The following is a 19,959-nucleotide window of genomic DNA, read 5'->3' on the forward strand; positions in this document are numbered from 1 at the left end:
GCGAGGCGAGGCGAGCGCAAAGTGAGTCGACCCTTGCCTAAAAATCGGTGGCTGGTTTTGCTGGCGAGTTGCCCAACCTCCCCTAACAGAACACAATTGACAACGCCCGCCCTGTCTGAACCTGCCCAACCTCCCAGAAACCGGAATACTGGCCCGTCAAATATTGCCCGTGGTCCTCGGCATTGTGCATTGCCTTCCTGCATCATCCATGCATCATCGCCGTGCCATTGCTCCGAGAGGTCTGTTTGGGTAAATTGGCCGAGTTGTGGTTCCTGGTTTTTTTTCCTGAGTGGTTCTGGTTCTGGTTTCTGGTTTCTGGTTTGCCGTGCGAGTGCCTCGCCCGTTTTGTCGTTTGAAGCATGAACTTTCACTCTTCCTCCCACCTTCACACCCACAACACTCACAACCCGGACTCTCACTCTCACACTCGCTCTCATTCTCACACCTCCAACGACGAACATGTGGAGCAGCCCCGTATGTGTGCTACTGTTCTTGTTTCCTGTCCATGAGACTCGTAGTTCATTGCTTGTCTGTCTGTCTGGCTTACTCATCATACTCATGCTTGCTTCTAGGATCCCATCTTCAACAGCACCCAGAGCTGAGACCACTGCCAGACCCTCAGGCATCATCATCGGCACAGCGGCGGCGTCTGCAAACGCTCTCAGCCCACGACGCCCCTTCTGGCCTTTCTCACTCGGCCTCTCTGCCCGTGTCACCCCCATCCCCCGCTAGGTCAGAGCCGGAGCTGCACGGCCAAGACACGGCCATCTGCGACCCGCCCGTCGTTGCCCGGTCGTACGGCCGTCCCGTCATCGTCGAGGGACCCTACCGGCGGGTGCCCGACGTCCCTCCTCTCCCGACATACCAACCACACCAACCACGTCAACCACCACCTGCTTGGGGCAACATGCAGAACCCACCGATGGCCACCGACTTCAGGGACGAGCTTGCCCGAGTCGACGGCGTCATCACGCCAGGGGTTGACAACACGCCTTTTATCCAGTACGCCATCGAAGCGTTGAACCGCAACCGAGACCGGGACACCGGGTACTCGATCGATCAGTCGGCCAGTGGGAGTTCCGCGTCCGAAGTCATCCTCGCCCCGGGACATGGGCCGCAGTACTACCCACGCTCACCAACACAGCGCCAAAGCCAGCATCTGCAGCATCTGCAGCATCCACAACGAACTTCAGCACCCGAATCGACGCCTCTTTTATCTCGGCCGTCGGCCACTCACCCCAACGATGAGGCTGACGGACCAGAAGCAACACTCCCACTCCCCCCTGTCATCCCCGGCCCGCGCGAGTCTGCCCACTCGCTCGCCGAGACCCTCAAAAAGGGGTCACGAGCGACCCAAGCACACGAATGGCGGCCTGTCGAGACGGATGAGCTGCTAACTGGCAGCGCCGATGTGCCCCCGCTAACCTTCCGGCCCTGGCCGCTGCGAGCGCCGGCGCTGTTCGCACTGATGGCCCTCTGTCTCGTGGTGGTCGGCCTCCTAATCCTGAGCGCGCTCTACTCTCACCTCCACGAGGGCTTGATGGAATGGGTTACCATCCACGGCGGCCGGTACTTTCTCTTCCGCTTCTTCCCGCAGCTCATCGCCGTCTTCATCCTGCTGTATGCGCAGCACGTCATGGCTACCATGCTCCGCCTGCTTCCCTTTGCACGCCTGGCATCAAGCTCTCAGGAGAAGCGGGAAGGCGCCCTGTTCCAGGAGATGTACCCGACCTTCCTCTGGCCGCGTCTCGTCGGGCCCTGGAACGTACAGGTGCCGATCCTCGTTACCTGGCTGATGAACTTCACGCTGCCGCTCCAGAGTTCGCTGTTCACGGTCATCCTGGTTGACCAGAAGTGGACCTGGGCCACCGTCCAGGGCATCGCCTGGACCCTCGTCGCGCTCTACCTCGCCCTGTTCGCCTCCACCGTCATCATCTGGCGGTACTGGGCGACCGTCGAAAGCACCGGCGTGGTCTGGGATCCCCAGTCGCTCGCCGACATTGCCGCGCTGGTATCCGAGACCAACACCGCGAGCGATTACCGCGGCACGCAACTCGCGCGCAGCCGTGACGGCATCCGCTTCGCACTGCGCCGTCGCGCCGCTGACCGTCTGGGCTACTGGACCTGGAAAGACGGCCGTCACGGGCTGTGGCACACCCTCGGCAGCCCCATGGACGACCCCCACACGCTGCTGCTGAACCCAGACCCAGCCGGCGGCCAACGCATGCAGCGCCACGACGAGAAGCAGCAGAACCGCCCTCTCGCCAACCGGCAATTCTTCCGGGACCACGACAACGACCACGACAACGACCACGATAACGACCACCACGGAGACGACGACCTGGAAAACCCCCACTCCGCCCGCTCCCACCAAACCTACCTCCCCTTCGCCCTGCGCACATCCCCCCTCCTCTTCACCACCATCGCCGGCACCATCCTCGTCACCGCCCTCTTCGTCGTCACCTACCTCCCCGCCACCCGCCTCGCAGCCGGTTTCCCCCCCTCCCTCCGCGCCGCCCCCCAATCCGGCGCCTTTTCCCCCGCCGACTTCCTCTTCGCCTTCCTCCCTTCCCTCCTCGGCACCATCCTCCACCTCGCCCTCCGCACCGTCGACCTCCACCTCCGCATCCTCCAGCCCTGGGCCGCCATGTCCTCCTCAACCCCCCAGGGAGGGACTAACCCCAACGGCGCGCCCGCCGAAGCCTCCCTCCTAGCGACCTACCCCACCCACACCCCCTTCGGCGACACCCCCCTCTCGGCCCTCCACAACCACCACTGGCGTCTCGCCTGCGTCTCCCTCTTATCCTCCCTCTCCGCCCTCATCCCCGTCCTCGCCGGCGGCAGTTTCATGGCGCTAACGCAAACCTCCACCGGCGAAGTCCGCATGTTCGCTAACATGCCCGCTTTTGGCGTCTTACTGGGCCTATTGGTGTTGTATGTTGCTGCCTTCGCAGCCGTGTTACCCTCCCGTGCGGCCTGGCGCATGCCGCACTCTGTGACGTGTTTGGCAGATGTGCTGGGGTATTTGGTGAATCGGGAGTTGAGGGAGGAGGCGGCTTTGAAGAGGTGTGTGAGTCGACGGGAGATGAGGGGGAAGATGGGGGTTGGGGGGGGGTTGCCTGGGGGGATGCAGAGTCGGTGGGTTTTTGGGTTTGGGGGGGAGGCTGGGAATGGGAATGGGAGTGGGAATGGGGGGGAAGAAAAGGGGGAGGGGGAGTTGGGGGTCAGGAGGGTGAGGAGGTTTACGGAGAGGGGGGCGGTGAGGAAGAGTCAGATTCGGAGGGCTTTTATGTGATTTGTTGACTATGGGTTGATGGGTGGGTGTATGTCGAGATGTTGACGTGTTGGATATGGTCCTGTACTCCCCCCTTTCCCCTTCCCATTTCCGGGTTTTTCTTTTCACCGATTTCAGTTCCTGTTTTGCGGTTTCAGTTTCACATGCATTGCGGCGGCGAATATCTCTGCGGGTTTTCTACACTTTCCACAATCAGATCAGATCAGATCAGCGTCTTTTTTTGCGGATGACGGGAGTGTTGTTTTTGGATGACGGACAAGTTGTTTTTGGATGACGGACAAGTTGTTTTCGGATGACGGATGAGTTGTTGTCGGATGACGGATGAGGTAGCGGACATGTTGAGATGAGGTTAATGTGTATATGAATGATTATGGACGGTTGGAACTCGTGTTTAGTTAGGGAGAGGGAAAAAAAACGAAAGAAAGAAAGAAAGAAAATATACATCATTACACATACATAGTTATATACAATTTATATTGTTCAGTTGATAACATTGCGTGGATTATCTCCCATTCAAGTAAGTGTGCTATACATACCCACCCCCTTAGTTCGACCGCTTCATGTTTAGCCCCGTGCTAAGTTAACATGATCCCAAAACCAAAAAAAGTGACAACCGAATGAACTGGACGATGTACCCGTCCACAGCCAGTAGAGTAAGTGCACATTCAGACCCCTTTTCATCATATTCCCTCTGTCTATCCGACAATAACCTGTATAGTATGTACAGTACATGTATACAGCATAAATATCCCGCCAAAACACCAGCGAACACACCTCCAGCTTAGCACCCAACCGTTTCTTGATTTCTCTCTTCACTGCCGGTCCAGAGATGATATTGTACCCAGGACCCGATAGTACCAAGCTTCCGCCCTCCAGTCAAACAGGCATTAATCAGCCGATTTTGTAGGAAAGGAGTCGAGGAAACGGCGTGGTGCCGCAGATCCTAGTAAAAAGGGGTTATAGTAGTAAATATTGTATTAAAGCACAACGGAGACAAATAACTTAATCTAGAAGAGAAGAAGAGAAGTAAGGATTAAAATAAAACCAAGAATACAGCTAGCCAGCTATCTGCTTAATCAATAAATTTAAAGTATATTCTGAAGAAGAATAGTGAGGAGTGAAGATGGGCACACAGTACTCCGCTAAACTCTAAATCGAAAGGATATTTTGACAAGCGACCCGGGTTCGACCCAGGAAAGAAGCGAAACGGCCTGCCGGAAGGACCAAAGCTGTACCAAAGACATGCCTATCAGAACCAAAACAACATAAAAAACATGCCTAGAAGAACCAAAAAGGAATAAAAACAACAACCAAGAAAACAAAAAATCAGATCAGTAACAAAAAGACGGAGAACCTCCCGCTAGAAGTACACATCCACATCACCGCCCCCCCTTCTTCTTCCAAATCCTCCCCAAGAACGTCCCCCCCTTTTCCGCGTCCCCACTTTCCTCCTTCCCAGCCCGCCCCCCTCCTACAACCTCCCGCCCATCACTCCCCGTCGGCGAGTCTACGCTCGCAGCCCGTCGTCGCCGTGCCGTCCTTGTCCTGGCGATACCACCTCCATCTTGAGGATGTCCCCGCCCCGGCACAGCCGAAGAAGCAGTAGCCATTGTCGACGTGGTGGGGCCCTTGTCGCTCACGCTACGCTTATGCTCCGGTACCGAGCCGGCGGCACCCGAGTCCTTCTCCTTTTTGTCGGCGTGGCTGTAGTGGACTAGGCCGTGCATGAGGCGGCGGGCAAAGTTCTTTGTGGCCTCCCCGCTTCGTGGCATGCCGTCTTCATCATCCGAGTCCATCTCAAAAACGGAGACTTTGGGTGGAGAAGGAGAACGGTCGTGGGGAAGGGTTGGGGTAGAAGGGGTTTCGGACGGTAGTGGAGGGAGCGCGCGGTTGACTGCGGGGCTCGTTGTAGGAGTTGGCGGTTTCCTAGGGGGAGGCGTTGACTGGTGCTCCAGGCGTTGAGCATGGGCAAGAGCCGCGAGAGACGGAGAGGATCGAGTTGCGCTTTTGGATAGGGGAAACCTGCGCTGGTTGGTGTGGGATGTGGGCTGAGTCGGCGGTCGGGGAGATGCATGACCGGGGCTGGTATCCGTCAAGAAGCTTGCGGCAGTTGGTGACCGGGTCGGCGTCGGCTGTTCGCTCCGTTGAGACCGGGGTATAGATCCCGACGAAGTTGCCGAAGTACGGCCTTCGTGAGCCGACCCAGTTGCGCTACTTCGCAAGGGTCTTTGGCCTGCTGCAGCATCCCGGGGCATCGACGTCGGTGGGTCAGTGTGAGGGGACCTCCTTGATTCTAGCCCCGGCCGCCTTGTGGCTGGCCCCGCTGGCGGATGTGAGAGTTCTGGCGCTTGGCCAAGAGGGGCGCCCGTTTGCGGGAACAGAGAGTAGTGGCCTCTGGGTGGAGGCTTTGGGGGGTATGGCCGCTGTTCTGGGCATGATACCACCCCTCGTCGAGGTCCTCGATCATTGTGTCTGTCCACATCTCGAGGGCCGCTTCTCGTGGTTGTGTTTCCTCTGCTTGGGGGCACCACGCGGCGTGAGTCAGCCTCTTGGGTGCTGCCCCGGTTCATCGGCCTCGGCCCTCCGGGTTTCTTTCCCTCTTCCCCCACTTGCCACGGTGCCCAAATATTCGTCCCCGAGGCCGAAAGACGATATTGAGAGGAGTCATCGTCTGCAGAAACCTCAGAGCCATGATCTTCTACCAGCGGTGGCGGCTGGGATCCCGACGCTTGGGAGTCTCGATCAGCTGGTTCTTCTTTCCGATATAAGTGGACGAAGTCGCTGCGAGGGTAAGAGAAGTTGGCGACGTGTCTTACAGCAGGCCGACGAGACCCTGCTTCAGCGGCATCAGCATCGGCCTGGTTAGATCCTTTCCTCGGCCACATGGCGGTGAAGGTTGTTTGGGTGCGATGTTAAAAAAGGAATTCCGGGGAACAACGGGAACGGCTCTACGGAGCCTCAGCCACGAATAACGTGGTTGCGGAGAAGCGAGGTCATGTGTTATATGCTTCAGGCATCGTGTGCTCGACCCCGGAAGTTTGGGTTACAGGACAAATCGCCGGGTGTTTGACGAGAACGCCACTGTAGGATCAGCCGTCGTATCTAGAGACGAAGCTAGAAGTAAAACAAAGAAAATAGGGGATGCGGGCAAGATATGGTGAAACTTGGTTGCAAACAATACTATTTTGTCGACATGAGGAAGAGGGCGGCTCATTCATTGGTCGAGCGGTTCAAGTAGGCGCACATGCAGTTGCTGTATCCCCATCCCCATAGCCATGGGGATCCGGGATGTTAAAAGACGGCCAGATAGGTGCATAGATGCATCAGAGCACTCGCTGCGCTCGGACTGCGTTGGGTTGTTTGTTAGTTTATAGTGGAGGCGTATGACGTACCGCAGCGCTCGAGGAAATGGAAGTGACGCGAAAAGCAATGACAGAGATCCACGGATGATGCCGGGCGCCTTCCCCACTCATCACAGAATGGGGACTGGGAGGGCCGGTCGGGGACTGATGTGGAAGCTTCAGCTAGTTATCTTGAGATGTTTGGGCCCCCGATGTTAGGAGCATGACCACACGAGGCCGTGCTATGTAACTAGCGTGATAAACCGTTGTATCAGAGTCTTCATCTCTATCATAAGTCTCATTGTCAGCTGTGTAGTACTTTCTGAACAGGGGCGGACTAACCAACCCCATTGGATGGACTCAATAATATGGCTAACACTCTGGGACAAGAAAGGCGAGAGCATGCCATCAACTGGCCGAGACACTGCAAGCCTCCGGGCTGTAGACCTCTTGGGAAGGAGTAGGTCGAACCCCATCTTCAGCCTTCCGATGGGCATACGGGTGGAGCATCCGATCGGGATCAAGGATCATCACCTTGTTGTGTGACAGCCACAACAACAAACAGCGATTGGAGTAAAGCTGGGGATCGACAAGCCGTTGGAAGGTAAACTCGGAAGGATCCGGGGTTAGTAAGGGTACAAGGGCGACGAGGAGCTTTAAACCAGGGATGTGCTGTTTGTTGTGAGGCTGTTTCCCCCATCCGATGGTGGCTCGCCAGTATTCTTGCGCGAGCGAGTCAGGACTTGTATAACTCGGGGGTTTCCTCCTTCACGATAGATTCGCACAACTTGGAGGCATTGAGCAAACCTTCCGGGATCCAGAAACAGAGACAGACGGGTGGGCATCCCTGGGGCGATACACGATATCTCAAGGTTGCTTTCGTGTTCCACACGGTGGGGGAAGGGAGCTTGGTCGCAAGACTGACCAGAACAAGGCGCTCTTCCCCAGACCAGACAAGCTGGCCTCAGACCTGTTCCTGCCAAAGTTGTAATTGCCCCCGGCATGATCCAATCGGGGCTCAACTACGGAAAGCGAGTCCCAATCCAGCTGAAAGAGACGGTCGCTATTTCCTAATTGAGAAGTCAACCTCTGTCGGATTTTTTCTGCTCCCGTCACTATCCTCCTCTACTACCAAGAGAAACGTTCGAGTCCGGCTCCCTTATGTTCAAGTCATAATGTGATCCGGGACATCGCACGCGGCGACCGAGTCCCATAACCAATCTTGGCCCCCCAAAAGAGGCTCTTTGATCACAAACATCTTCGATAAGCCACGATATCGGCTATGGCACCCCCGCGCCTATCTCTTTCCTCTTGTCGAGATCCGACCTGATACTTCCTGTCGGCGAAACCGCACAGTCCGTCGCACGCGCGGCCCCCAGAGAGGAGAGAGAGCAAACCAGATGGGAACCGGAGGTCAACCTGGGGCATCACAGCCGTTAAAGTAGTGTGTGCACTGTGAGTCCCAAAAAGCATGTATGGCGCCCAGACCACGCCCGGATTCGGTCCAAGGTTGACTTGTTGCATCTCCTCCCGGGAATGTCGTGTCACCTGCAACAAAGTAACCCGTGCCATCGGGTCGGATGTCCCAAACATCCGGTCTAGTGCCACGGACAGCATCGCAGTGTCTTCACTCTGTTATGGTTATCCGATAACCGTCGCTTGACATCGGAGCTCCAGATCCCGGTCCCTTTACTCCGGAGTCTTGAAGGGCCCCTACGCGTCATCCTCGTTGTGTAGCGAGGGCGAGATCGAGACAGGTCCGCCGTATTGCCTCACGGGCACTTGTTCGACTTACTAACCAGCCCCTTCCGTTAACTACCCCCAACCACTATGAACTTGATCATACCCATTTCCCCTAATGGTGCATGACTAGGCTCAACAATATAAGTTTTACTACGGTCAAGACTGGCGGCGGGAGGCTGTTTTTCCGCGCTCATCACCTGCCTTAGTGTCTCACACGCACCTGGGAGAGTGAAGCCACCCCGATATCTGCGTTGGGGTAGGGCCGATTAGGTTCCGTTGACCAGTTGTGATACCACGCGAGCGTGATGTGATAAGGTAAGCTAGGTTAGTACTTAAAATCGTTTAAGTGATAGAAAATCGGCCGCCAGTCTAGTACAAACGCTGTAATGAGAGATATGTTGGCTAGTCCGATAATGATCCGCGGAGACGGAAACGCGCAGACCCGAAATGAGACGCGACTTTTATCCGCGAGTGTCGATGCTTCGCGACACCGAATTCTTCACGGGTATACGGGGAGGGAGAAGGGCCCGATGAGATGACTCCTTTTCGCGTCAGGCGGTTTTAGATTCAGGTTGTTAAAAGGTGATGGAAGAAGTCATTGGAAGATGTTAAGAAGAATGTTCAAACTCGCTTGAGGTCAGTTTAAGTGGGGCCAGGTGAAGTCTCCTAACAGACTTAAAGAGCTGCCAACAAGATCACCAACCTATTTATGCGATGGCATTGCCCGTGGAGAACGCGTTCCAACCATATACAGAAATGAGGATGGAGTGTCACTAAAAGAGCAAGCAGCTGATTGATGATGACCTTTGAGAGTTCTGTCTGATGCTAGATTTTAGGCAGATGTTTCCCATTCCACCCCGTTCATATTGAGAAGATTGATAATGATCTTAACGAAGGAATCTTCACCATCCATAACTTATACGGATATACAGCCGAATACTAACGTTCACGAGGAAGAGCAGACGATGGGACTGAAGATCGTTTTGAAGAGAATTACCTTTCTGGGCTTCTCAGCCCCTCGGCTACCCTTCCACCACCCATTTTACGCCCCCACGTTTTTGGATTGGATGGAGAAGTCGGGTGCCTCCGAATCGGGGCCGAGCCGCTCTCCGTGATTCCGCGTGATTCCGGATCGGAAAATGTGGGGTTTGAGGGAAGCGGCGCGGGGGCCGAAGAAGCGTCCGGAAGCGATCGGGCCAATGTTCCCACGAACATCCTGTTTACGGAATGTCAAGCCGAAACGCAGCACGGGAGAAGAAGAAGCGAGGGATTATGTGCATCGCATGGTCATCACGGGATCATTGTGACCCCGATCATGCCCATTGCTTTCCGTCGCCAATGGGGCACGAGGGATCGAGAGAAGAAGACAGATAGTTAAATCGACGCATAAGAGAACTTTTTTTTTCCTTGGGACGAAAAGCAACAGCACCGACGAAGCTGAGAAAACGACATACGGACCAGGGCGAAGAGGAAAAGAGGGTGTGAAGCCCCTGTCAGAACCGCCCTATCGGGAAGGCTGGGTCCCTGAGGCTGGACTGCGATTGGCAGGATTGTGACCCGTTGTTTCGTCACTTATGTACTGCCAACTCAGAGCTTCCCCTCCATGAAGTCAAGTTCCCCCTCCTCCCAACCTCTCGATTTTGTGAAGGGACCAACTCAGGCCCAGGCTGAGCCTTGCTTGGTATAACGAGATTGATATTGTCAGCTCGTCCAGGAGTGAGAGCATTGGGAGGGCGCCTTCTTTTCACCGTCCGGAAGTCGAGGGTGTAGTTGAAGAGATGGAGACGGGAGCTGGATACCGATTTAGGAAGCGAGCTCAAGAGCTGAAGCCACAATTTGTCGATCTGCCGGGTCTATCAAAATCGAGCAAGATCGCGAAAGGGTGTCGGTCTTGTGAGACTACACTAGAGGCTGACAATGAGCAAGGAAGGATGCGAATTATCTCGCCGATGGCAACATCAGCCTGATCTGATTTTAGCGGTAGTTGGCTTGCTCAGGTCTCGAGTTGCCGCGGCCGAGACGCAGCATAATCGGTGAAGCCTTGATTTGATGTGGGACCCGGGGTGCGCCCTCCCTTTTGAGTGGGACACGCAGCTCGTAGTTGGATTATGCCGCCTTTTTCCCAGGTCTGCGGTCAGATTTTTGAAGCCCTCAACACCTTTCACAAGGGTCTTTCTAGCCGAAGCTCCCTCACTTCTGTGTGTTTGACTGTTTTCAGTTGCCAGCAAACGACGAGTGGCCCAAGCACCAAACGAAGCGAACCACTGACTTTGCGCTGTTTCCAAAGCTCCATGAACTCAGGCCCGTGCACTCCCAGCTAGCGCGCTTCTCTAGCCGGCAACTTTGCTCTCGGCAGGGCCCAGCTCCTTGACCGACCTTCTTGCAATCCCAAAATTTCACCAGCTCCAGTATCCCGTCGAGCTTCACCGGATTTACGCACTCGTTTTGAGCCATTGGAGTCTGAGTATGCCCTGTTCCAGCAGCCAGGCACTCTACTCCCACAGTCCTTCGTTTTGAACCGTACGCAAGCGCCTGACGCGGTACTCAGAAAGCGGTGAGTGCAGCGAGTCGGGTGTGACGGTGGCCGCGAAAGCCGGTCGGGCCGCCAGCATCGCGAATCCAAACAACGCAGCACGGATGCTTAAAGGTGCGAAGGTGCTAATGCGACAAAACCACCACAACAGCTAGCTTCACACACACACCCCCCCAAATACACACTCTCTCAATTTTTGTCGCAGGCTCCGACAAATACCCAGGCGCCAGATGCTTTGACAACGCGCGACCAGTCACTCCTTTTTCTATTTTTCGCCTTTGGCGCTTGCGGACCCGACCTCCTGCACGCCGCATCCAAATGAAGCAACTTTTGGCCTCTTGCCAGCCACGCATTTTTTGAGTCCCGCCTCCCGCATTTTCGCACAGCGCCGCCCAACCACACAGCCCACCTCAACGTCCCAGCTTTGGGTTTGGACAGTTCAGTTCCAGCTGTTCGCCCCGCGGGTCCCCTGCTGCGAATTGTGTCTGAGAGCAGGCTCTTCCGCTCCAATTCTCCCCCATTCATTCCGACAGCCTTCGTTCCTTTCTCCTGCTCCTCCCTCTCGAGGACAGACGGCAAACGGAGGATCGTCCCAGCCCCCAGCCACTCCCTCCTCCCCCTAGTGTGAGTTGTCTCTCCTCGGCTGATCCGCAACACCGAGGTGACAACCGTTCCCCCTGTATGCATCGCCAGCTTCTAACCCTGCTTCGCCTGACAGTTCCGGGCCGTAGCAAGCTAAATCACGTCACCACCACGTGTGGTGACCTTTCGCCTTGTCTACCACACCAGCACCCGCTGGTGTTTTGGGAGGCCTTGCTGCTGGCAGTCAAGAAGTGTCGTCCCCTCGTAACCCCAGCGAGTCCCACGACCACCAATCCCCGATAGCCCCCTTCTTCCAACGCCAACAACGGCCGCTTCCGCGCCGACAAGACGTCGTGACGCCCCAGCAAGACGACGGCTACGACAGCAACAACGACAACAGACCACCCACTTCATCTTCCCAGCGGACCCTCCGCCGAACCCCCCGCTTCTCGGCCAGCCCCAGCCCGACCCCCAGCCCCCGGCCACTCGATACCGCACCCCGCCGGGCCCATCTTGAGGCAGCCACCGTTGGTATTAGCCCGCCGCCTCACTTCACCACAGCTGGTGGCCCGGCGCAACAAGCAAGACCGGCTGCGCACAGCTTCCAATCTTTCCGGCGACAGCTCTCCCAGGAGCTCAGTGACGATCCCGAAGACAACTCCCCCGTTCTCCCGTCCCCATTCGCTGCGAACCCACAAGACCCCTCTTCCGCAAGAACCTCGCCTTACCCGGCCGTCCGTCTTTCCAAGAACACCAAGAGCGCTATCCTCTGGGCCCTCGAGGAAGCACTCCGACAACCGAATCCTTTCTCTGCGGACCCCGTCGAGGAGAACGCTTCGATGGCCGACCTTATCGCCAGCGCCGGCGGGCCAGCCACCACCAACGGCCATGCGCCATCTTCCTCCCGGCCGACCGCACCACCTGCTCAGACCGGTTCTCCGTCACAGGCGATCCGTGGCCCTCGTATGATCATGCGCGATAGGTTGGAGCGTGAAGCACGGCAGCGAGCAGAGCGCGAACAGCTAGAGCGCGCCCGCGCCGAGGAAGAGGCTCGCTTACTGGAAGAAACACAACGACGGGTGGCAGAACAGCAGCGGGCGGCTGCTGCTGCTGTGACTGCTGCTACACCGGACCTCGCCACGCAACGTCGGCAGCAACGGGCGCAAGAAGCCGCCGCACAATCCTCACGAATTCCAGGTGGTATGCCTTCATCCTCCGCACAACAACCCTCACCAAATGTACAACCCCTACGCCCGACCCGTGTTCCCGCAACATCACAACAACAGCAACCACAGAGTTTCCCCAACCCGCCCCAACAGAATGTCAACAACCCTGCAATTCCGCCGCAGACAGTCGACCCTTCTCAAGCCATGGGCTCGGCACGTATCAAGAACACGTTCCCCCATGCGTTTGAGCGCTGGGAAGCCCTCTCAGCTCATTGGGAGGGCATGACGAGCTTCTGGCTTCGGCGGTTGCAAGAGAATACGGACGAGGCCGAGCGCAACCCCATCAGCACGCAACTATCTCGCCAGGTTGCGGATCTCTCCGCTGCCGGGGCGAACCTCTTTCATGCCGTTGTCGAGCTGCAGCGTCTCCGTGCTAGTTCCGAGCGCAAATTCCAGCGGTGGTTCTTTGAGACTCGCGCCGAGTTGGAGCGCAACCAAGAAGTCAATGCCATGCTGGAAGCCCAGATGGAGCAAGAAAGGCAAGCGAGGACCGACGCCGTTCGCGGTGCTGCGCAACACGAAGCCGAGAATGCCAAGCTCCAGAAGCTGGTGACCGAGATGAGGCGGGAGCTGCACATTTCCAAGGAGGAGGCCCGCCGCGCCTGGGAGGAGCTTGGCCGCCGTGAACAAGAAGAGCGTGACCGTACCAATTCGCTCCAACAAGGCCAGCCCACCATCGTCGGTGGAGTGCAAGTGGTCCCCATGACGCAAAGCGCTCCGAGCCATGCCTCCAGCCGGCACAACCGGTCCACTAGTCAAGCCGCAGACACCTCCGATTATGTTGCTGCTCAAGGAAGCCAGTATCCATCGTATACCGCTGCGCCCCATGTCCCAAGCGCGCCTACAGCCTCGTACAGCATGCCGGAGTCGCCCGTGTCAGCCAGCGACCCCAGCGCTCGGTACTACCAACAACAGCAAGACTCCACCGGTCACGACGCGGGCGACTATGGTGCGGGCTCTGAAGGCGGGTATAGCGAAGGAGGCGAATACATGATCGACTCGCGAGGCAACTACCTGACAGATGAACACGGCAACAAGATTCCCTTCCACAGCCCGTCCACTTCACCTAGCCGAGCTCGAAGGACAGACGCCGGCGCGGAGGAATATGACGACGATACCCCTGTTTCGCAAGCACCGACTAGCTACCCCCCCTCTAGCTCGCAATGGGCAGGCACGCACACCAACCCCACCCCCGAGTATTCCGGCCAAGGCTTCGCCGTCCCTGGTTGGGAGACAATGCCCCGACACCACCACCCAACCAGACTAAGCGACGTGATGGAGGAAGATGAGCGCAGCCGCGCCTCGGTGAGCCACGTGAGCCGCGCTTGAGCAGGCGGTCTCTCTCTTTCTCTACCTCCGGCCACAGATCACACTCTATAGGAGCTCGGACGACAACAAAATCATCATGACCAAATGACGACAAGGGTTCAATAGACATTTTCAATGTTACCTCTTTATGTTTTTCTCTCGGCTTAGACCTATTTTCCCGCCAGCTCATACTCGAGCGTTTGGAAAGGGGTGGTTGGCCCCTTACACCCAGCCGTTGTCTCTCTTCGCTGGGACGACGCCGACACCTGCGATATCTCTGATGTTTTTTCTTCAAGATCATCATGACAGACGACGGACGACATTTCTGTGCATACGAATTCGGGACCGGACAGGATCAGATTTCTCCATGGAATTTTCAAGTTGTGTTTGGCATTGTGGTTTTCTTTTTCCGTATTTTCGATCTGGTTGTTGTTGTTGTTGTCTTGTTCTGTCTTTTTGGCGAGGCGTTTTCTCATGAAAGAGGAAGGGGGTTAGTCCGGGGGATGCATCAACCGTTGTGTTATTGATTTTCGTTATTTTTCTCGTATTGATTTTGATTTTTTATCTTTCTTACCTCTCTTTTATTACATCCCCTCGCCCTCGGCTTGTCATCGCTTTCAGTTCTTCCCTTCGTTCGTTGAGGCCCGCTGCCGGCATCAAGATTGCCTCACCTCATCACCCCTCAAGAGGTCAAGCTTCATGTATCGAGGCCTCAACTAGGAACAAGAGCGTGGCACTAACTGAGCCGGCGAGGGGATCATCTGGACCGCAGAAAAAAGTTTTGATGTGGGAAACGCTTGTTCAGACGCCCCGCGAAGGGCGGTGGACTAGCGATTTTGATCGGTTCTGTCTCCTCTTTTTCTCTCCTTTCCAGAAGTCGTTACGACGACGAAACGAGAACGCTGCCCACAACATGGTTTTACGACGCGGTCAAGCGATGGAGCGATACGGTCATCAACGTGGATATCGACCTCGGCACGGCATGATACAACTGCAGTACACACAGCATGGCATGCTCAAAAGCTCCCACGGCATGCGAATCGAATCTCTTTTGCCACGCGCCGGCCCGACGAATAACCCTCCTTGATATTGGGTTCTACCTCCCTCTATCTTCCTTGTCTTTTCCTACATGTCCCACGAGGACGAAGCGTTGCCGAGCTAGTTAGGATTGGGAGCGGTGGAAAGAAGCGGTTCATGGAACCGCGGTGGTTAATATAATTGTAATGCGGAGGCTTTGGGTAGGTTTGGTGGTGGGCAACGCTATGTCGTGGAACATGTTGGGAAAGATGGGGGGGAGCCGGAGGGATGAGGATAAGCCATCCGATGCTCAGGTTGTCAGTCAGGAAATCCTAGCGGGCAAGAATTTTGTGGGAGTCGTTGAACAAACAGCGGGTTGGAGGAAACGGAGGAAACGGAACCTTTTGTGTTTTTTGTTGTATGTAATTGTAGGGGGTTACCCCAGTGCTTATTATTGTGATGGAATGAATGGAATGATTTGGTATGTGCAGTCTAGGATTGGGGTTTATTATATCGTGAGTGGAATTTCTGTGTACTGTGTTGGAGAAACTTGACGTCTCTTTGATCGTTGATGTTAGAGCTCTCGCAGTGGGTCGTTCATACTGTACGTGTAGTAGTGGGGGCCCCGCTTTACGACCTCCTGGAAGTTCCACCCGTTCGCCCCGATTGCATGGCAAAGCTTCCATTTCTCCGGGCTTGATCCGGTCTCGTCTCATCTCCTCCTCCGTGGTCTCATCCCATCATCTCATCGGTACATTTTATTAAGACACATCACATGGCTAGCTTTCGCACATCCAGATAGGACACCAGCTAGGGCAATACTTGGCTTAACCGTCGGGAGTTTTGGGGGTAGTTTGCTTGGTTTCCAGAGCTTTGACACGTTATCTCGGTCGCCGCAGGTACATATTGGGTCAACCGAATTAGACAGGGAGAAGGAAACAAGAAGAGGGCTGGAGAAGGGTTGAAGCGGAGAAGTATGGCGAGCGTTATAGCGCCCCTTTTGAGGTATGGTTTGCCTCGCGTGTTCCTTTCAAGTTCCTTACCAATGTGTTTGTTCTCCTGAAATGAGCAAACAATCACCGAGATAAATATTCATGGTCATACCTAACCATCATATAGGCGCTCTCTCCGAGGACTAGCCACCTCTCTCCCAACACGGGCTCGCCCAGGGCGTTTGCCACCATTGACGACCCGGCCGAAATGCTTCCAAGCTAGCTTTTCTATTGTCGTTGCCTGCCGGCCAACGGCCTCTGCTAGCCAAGGAAAGACAAAGCGAGATGTCAGGAGTAGGAGGTTGTTCAACACGGACGTAGCAGTGGGAGGTTCGGGGCGGAAACCCCCTTCTTTTGCGTTTGCTTTTGAGTTAGTCTCCCGTCGTTGAACCCATGGGGTGGATATCGCTGTTTTGGGGCATAGTGTTGACTGTTGAACAGTATCGATGGCGTGTTGCTTCACGTCGCCAAGCCGATTCCCGGCGCCACCGAGGTTCTGAAGTTTTTAAATGACTACAATATTCCCTTTATTTTACTAACCAATGGAGGCGGGAAACACGAGACGGATCGTGTCCGGGATCTGAGCGAGAGGCTTGGTGTGGAGTTGTCTACCGACAATTTTGTGCAGTCGCATACCCCTTTTCAAGAACTGCTTGATGGGCCGGACGGGCTGCGGGATAAGACTGTTTTGGTTACCGGGTCGGATTATGAGAAGTGTCGGGCTATTTTTAAAGCGTACGTCTTTGTTTTCTTTTGAGAAGGAGCAAAGAGCGGCACGCATCTTTAGGATAACATACTGACATCCCAACCTTAGATACGGCTTCAAAAACGTCATAACCCCCGCCGACATCTACGCCGCCAACCCAACCGTCTTCCCCTTCCAACACCCCTCCACCTTCACCACCCCGACCCTCCCCCTCCCCAAACCCCTCTACAACCTCCCCCCCACCTCCAATCCCAACCCCAACCCCACAACCCTCCCCTCCCACCTCAAAATCGACGCCATATTCGTCCTCAACGACCCCCGCGACTGGGCCCTCGACCTCCAAATCCTAACCGACCTCTTACTCTCCCACAACGGCTACGTCGGCACCTACTCCCCGCGCAACGGCAACGGTGACCCGGCCGTGCTGGGACCCAACTACGGCTGGCAAACCGACGGCCAGCCGCCGCTATACTTTTCCAACGCTGACTTGCTCTGGAGCGCGGGATACCATCTCCCGCGGCTGGGCCAGGGGGCGTTTCAGGCGGCGTTGGTGGGGTTGTGGGCACGGCTTACGGGGGGTGCGGAGTTGAAGAGACGGTGTATTGGGAAGCCGCAGGGGGAGACATATCGGTTTGCGGAGAGGGTGTTGGGGAGGCATCGGAGGGGGGTTTTGAGGGTGATGGCGGCGGAGAAGACCGATGGCGTGGACAAAGAAGGGGAAGCCGGAGACAACGTGGCTGCGCTGGAGAGGGTGTATATGGTTGGGGATAACCCGGAGAGTGACATTGCCGGGGCGAATGGGTATGAGAGTGAGAATGGGACGGATTGGGTGTCGGTGCTGGTTAGGACGGGAGTGTGGAGTGAGGGCCGGAGTGGGAAGTTGGAGGGAGTGTTTGAACCGAAGGTTGTTGTGGATGATGTGATGGCGGCGGTGAAGTGGGCGTTGAGGAAGGAGGGGTGGGCGCAGGGAGAGGGGAAGGGGAAGATGGAATGAGGTTGGTAGCTTGGGAAGATTGAGTTGGGAGAGCTTTGTATTAACACTGGCTGAGGTGGTTATAGTAGGAATGATTACCAGCGAAGGACATGTTGTTTCCACCAAAACGGCCGAGCTCAAGGCGAATATCAGCCGCTGTGCTAAATAATACACATTTCTCTTTTTTTAGAAGCGAAGAAAAAAAGGATCAACAACCAAGCTGATTGGCATTTGCTCCCAAAAAAATTCAAAAGCTCACCACCAAGCCCTATTCCCATCCGGAGGAATAGACGTTGGCAGTTACGAAAAAACCGGTGTTTTTCTTCGGTGACCCTGGAATCGAACCCAGAGCCATTTCGATTTACGACGGAATTGGCGGGACCAGCGCCCCTCCCAATACCGCTGAGCCAAACCGGTGTTTGGATTTCAATTGGGAGGAGATGGTGACCGGAGCAGTGGGAAGGGGACTTATATCCTTGAAGCGGAGGGAAGGTATGCATAGTAAGTTTGGTTTGTTGGGCGGACAGTGTCGATGAAATTACTTGAGATGAGATTTCGAGCCTCAGAATCCAGCAACCTGATTGGCTTGGTGGTCTAGTGGTATGATTCTCGCTTAGGGAAAACCCTACAGCTCTGCTTGCGAGAGGTCCCGGGTTCAATCCCCGGCCAAGCCCTGTACTGTTTTTTTGGTTTATTCACTTAGTTATCTTTTGGTCTGTCTTTCCCGCTGCAGCGTTTTCTCACGACCTGTCTCTTAAATGGGTGAGATGGGTGGACGGTTGAACAGTAGTATCGAGAACTCTTCTGTGGCAAACGTGGAGGATGAACAGAATGGAAGGACACAGGAGGTCCGTTATTCACAGTCATTGGTTTAGAGAACAGAGACTCGCCTCACGTCTGCTCGGACAACTCTAAAGAGGGCAACCAGTTAACTTTGAGGCCGGAAACGGACCCTAGGATTACCTTGCAAATATCCGTGAATAAATATGACCTTCCCTTAAAATGTTGCTTTTTGAAGAAAACCTCGAATGTGTGCAGCATAGTTGGACGTTACTTTCATATATTGTTGAGTCCCCTTTCTACCTCAGGCCCCTGCTCTAAAGTCAGCAGCTCGCTCAAGGCGGTATATACTTCGTTGATAACATGCCCCCGCAAGCTGTCAGAGGCCGGGCAATACATCCATTGCATCAAAACCAGGCTCTTTGACACGACACGTTTCGGGTCACGGCCGATTCACGATCTTTTTTTCACAGACCCGACGGGGCAGCGGGGCAACTGCAAATAGCCGGATGTGTCCCAATTTATGTGTTGCTATTTTCGTGGCCCTGTGTACCGTCTGCCGTCCGGCTTGGCGGGCTCGCGGCCGGGAAGCTGGGACGGCCGTTCACATCAGCTGAATAGTCAATCTGCACAAGGCCATGCATGATATCAAAACTCGGGGGTGAGCAAGTCAGGAATCGAGAGAGGCCCCGACTGTCATTCTTGAATCTCGAAAAGTCGATGCAAAAGGGACTATCCGTACTTCGTATGGCGCCAAGGTGTCCGAACCGAGGGAGTGACGATCAGTGGGCGGGTTTATTTCCATCTTTAGATCAGACTGTCACGTCCGGCTAGGCACTCGCCAAAGAATTGAGCACTTCTGGCTGTTTGCTGGGGAAAGGGTCACTGTGAAGCTGCGAAGAGAGCTTGGTGGTCGAGATTTTCTTTGAGACGGAGTGCTGGACAGTTTAGCTCGTCCACCAACCTCCGTTGTCCTCCGGTGACCCAGCAAAGAAAGTCTTAGCGGAGAGATCGTTTCGCTGAGTTGGGTAGTTGCGTAGCATCGTGGTCTCTTAGCCGCATCGTGGCGGCCCTGACTCGCTTGGCCACAGGAGCAAAGACAAGACAGAGAGTGAATGTTCTGAAGCCCCCCGCTGGCACCACCCGGGACTGGACGGCGCGGAGCAGGAAAGTACTGCGGTGGGGTGAGGTCAAGTCGGAGTTAGGTTGCAAACTATCTCAATGTGGAAGTCGCAACTTGCCATGCTTCGCTTTGATCTCACATGGCCATCGCGCCTGCTCTGAATTACGTGCATGAGATGTTTCAAATTTTCGTCTTCCTTCAGTCTTCCCTTCAGCTCACCATCGACCACCCCTGGAAGATTTTGTTCTCTTCCGAGCCAGGGTCGGCGTCCATGATGTTCAGGGTGTTCATGGCGTTCATGGCCTTTGGCTTCCGTTACGTAAACGGAGGTTGCCGAGAG

The 19,959-nt window shown here is 55.4% G+C and overlaps 4 protein-coding genes and 1 non-coding gene across 5 annotated transcripts; 4 read left to right on the plus strand and 1 right to left on the minus strand.

Moving 5' to 3' along the window:
• Positions 1–359: 359 nt before the first annotated feature.
• On the plus strand, positions 360–3,295 carry C8A04DRAFT_26532 (uncharacterized protein; the record flags this gene model as incomplete). The annotated part of the gene is made up of 2 exons (XM_062779956.1): positions 360–474; positions 573–3,295. 2 exons carry the CDS (start codon positions 360–362, stop codon positions 3,293–3,295), a joined length of 2,838 nt encoding a protein of 945 aa, XP_062639156.1.
• A 1,379-nt stretch (positions 3,296–4,674) lies between these two features.
• On the minus strand, positions 4,675–6,180 carry C8A04DRAFT_10381 (uncharacterized protein; the record flags this gene model as incomplete). The annotated part of the gene is made up of 1 exon (XM_062776561.1): positions 4,675–6,180. One exon carries the CDS (start codon positions 6,178–6,180, stop codon positions 4,675–4,677), a length of 1,506 nt encoding a protein of 501 aa, XP_062639157.1.
• Positions 6,181–11,593: 5,413 nt separating this feature from the next.
• C8A04DRAFT_35596 (uncharacterized protein) lies at positions 11,594–14,049 on the plus strand (the record flags this gene model as incomplete). Its single annotated transcript, XM_062783230.1, has 2 exons — positions 11,594–11,639; positions 11,702–14,049. 2 exons carry the CDS (start codon positions 11,594–11,596, stop codon positions 14,047–14,049), a joined length of 2,394 nt encoding a protein of 797 aa, XP_062639158.1.
• Positions 14,050–16,021: 1,972 nt separating this feature from the next.
• Positions 16,022–17,885, plus strand: C8A04DRAFT_35597 (HAD-like domain-containing protein; the record flags this gene model as incomplete). The annotated part of the gene is made up of 5 exons (XM_062783231.1): positions 16,022–16,050; positions 16,165–16,407; positions 16,479–16,772; positions 16,852–17,700; positions 17,819–17,885. The coding sequence occupies 5 exons, from the start codon at positions 16,022–16,024 to the stop codon at positions 17,883–17,885; spliced, it is 1,482 nt and encodes a 493-aa protein (XP_062639159.1).
• A 414-nt stretch (positions 17,886–18,299) lies between these two features.
• On the plus strand, positions 18,300–18,390 carry C8A04DRAFT_t41. Its single transcript has one exon. It is a non-coding gene; the product is annotated as a tRNA-Pro (tRNA).
• Positions 18,391–19,959: the final 1,569 nt, after the last annotated feature.

Source organism: Dichotomopilus funicola (assembly GCF_033296635.1).
Source record: "Dichotomopilus funicola strain CBS 141.50 unplaced genomic scaffold C8A04scaffold_13, whole genome shotgun sequence".
Taxonomy (NCBI): Eukaryota; Fungi; Ascomycota; class Sordariomycetes; order Sordariales; family Chaetomiaceae; genus Dichotomopilus; species Dichotomopilus funicola.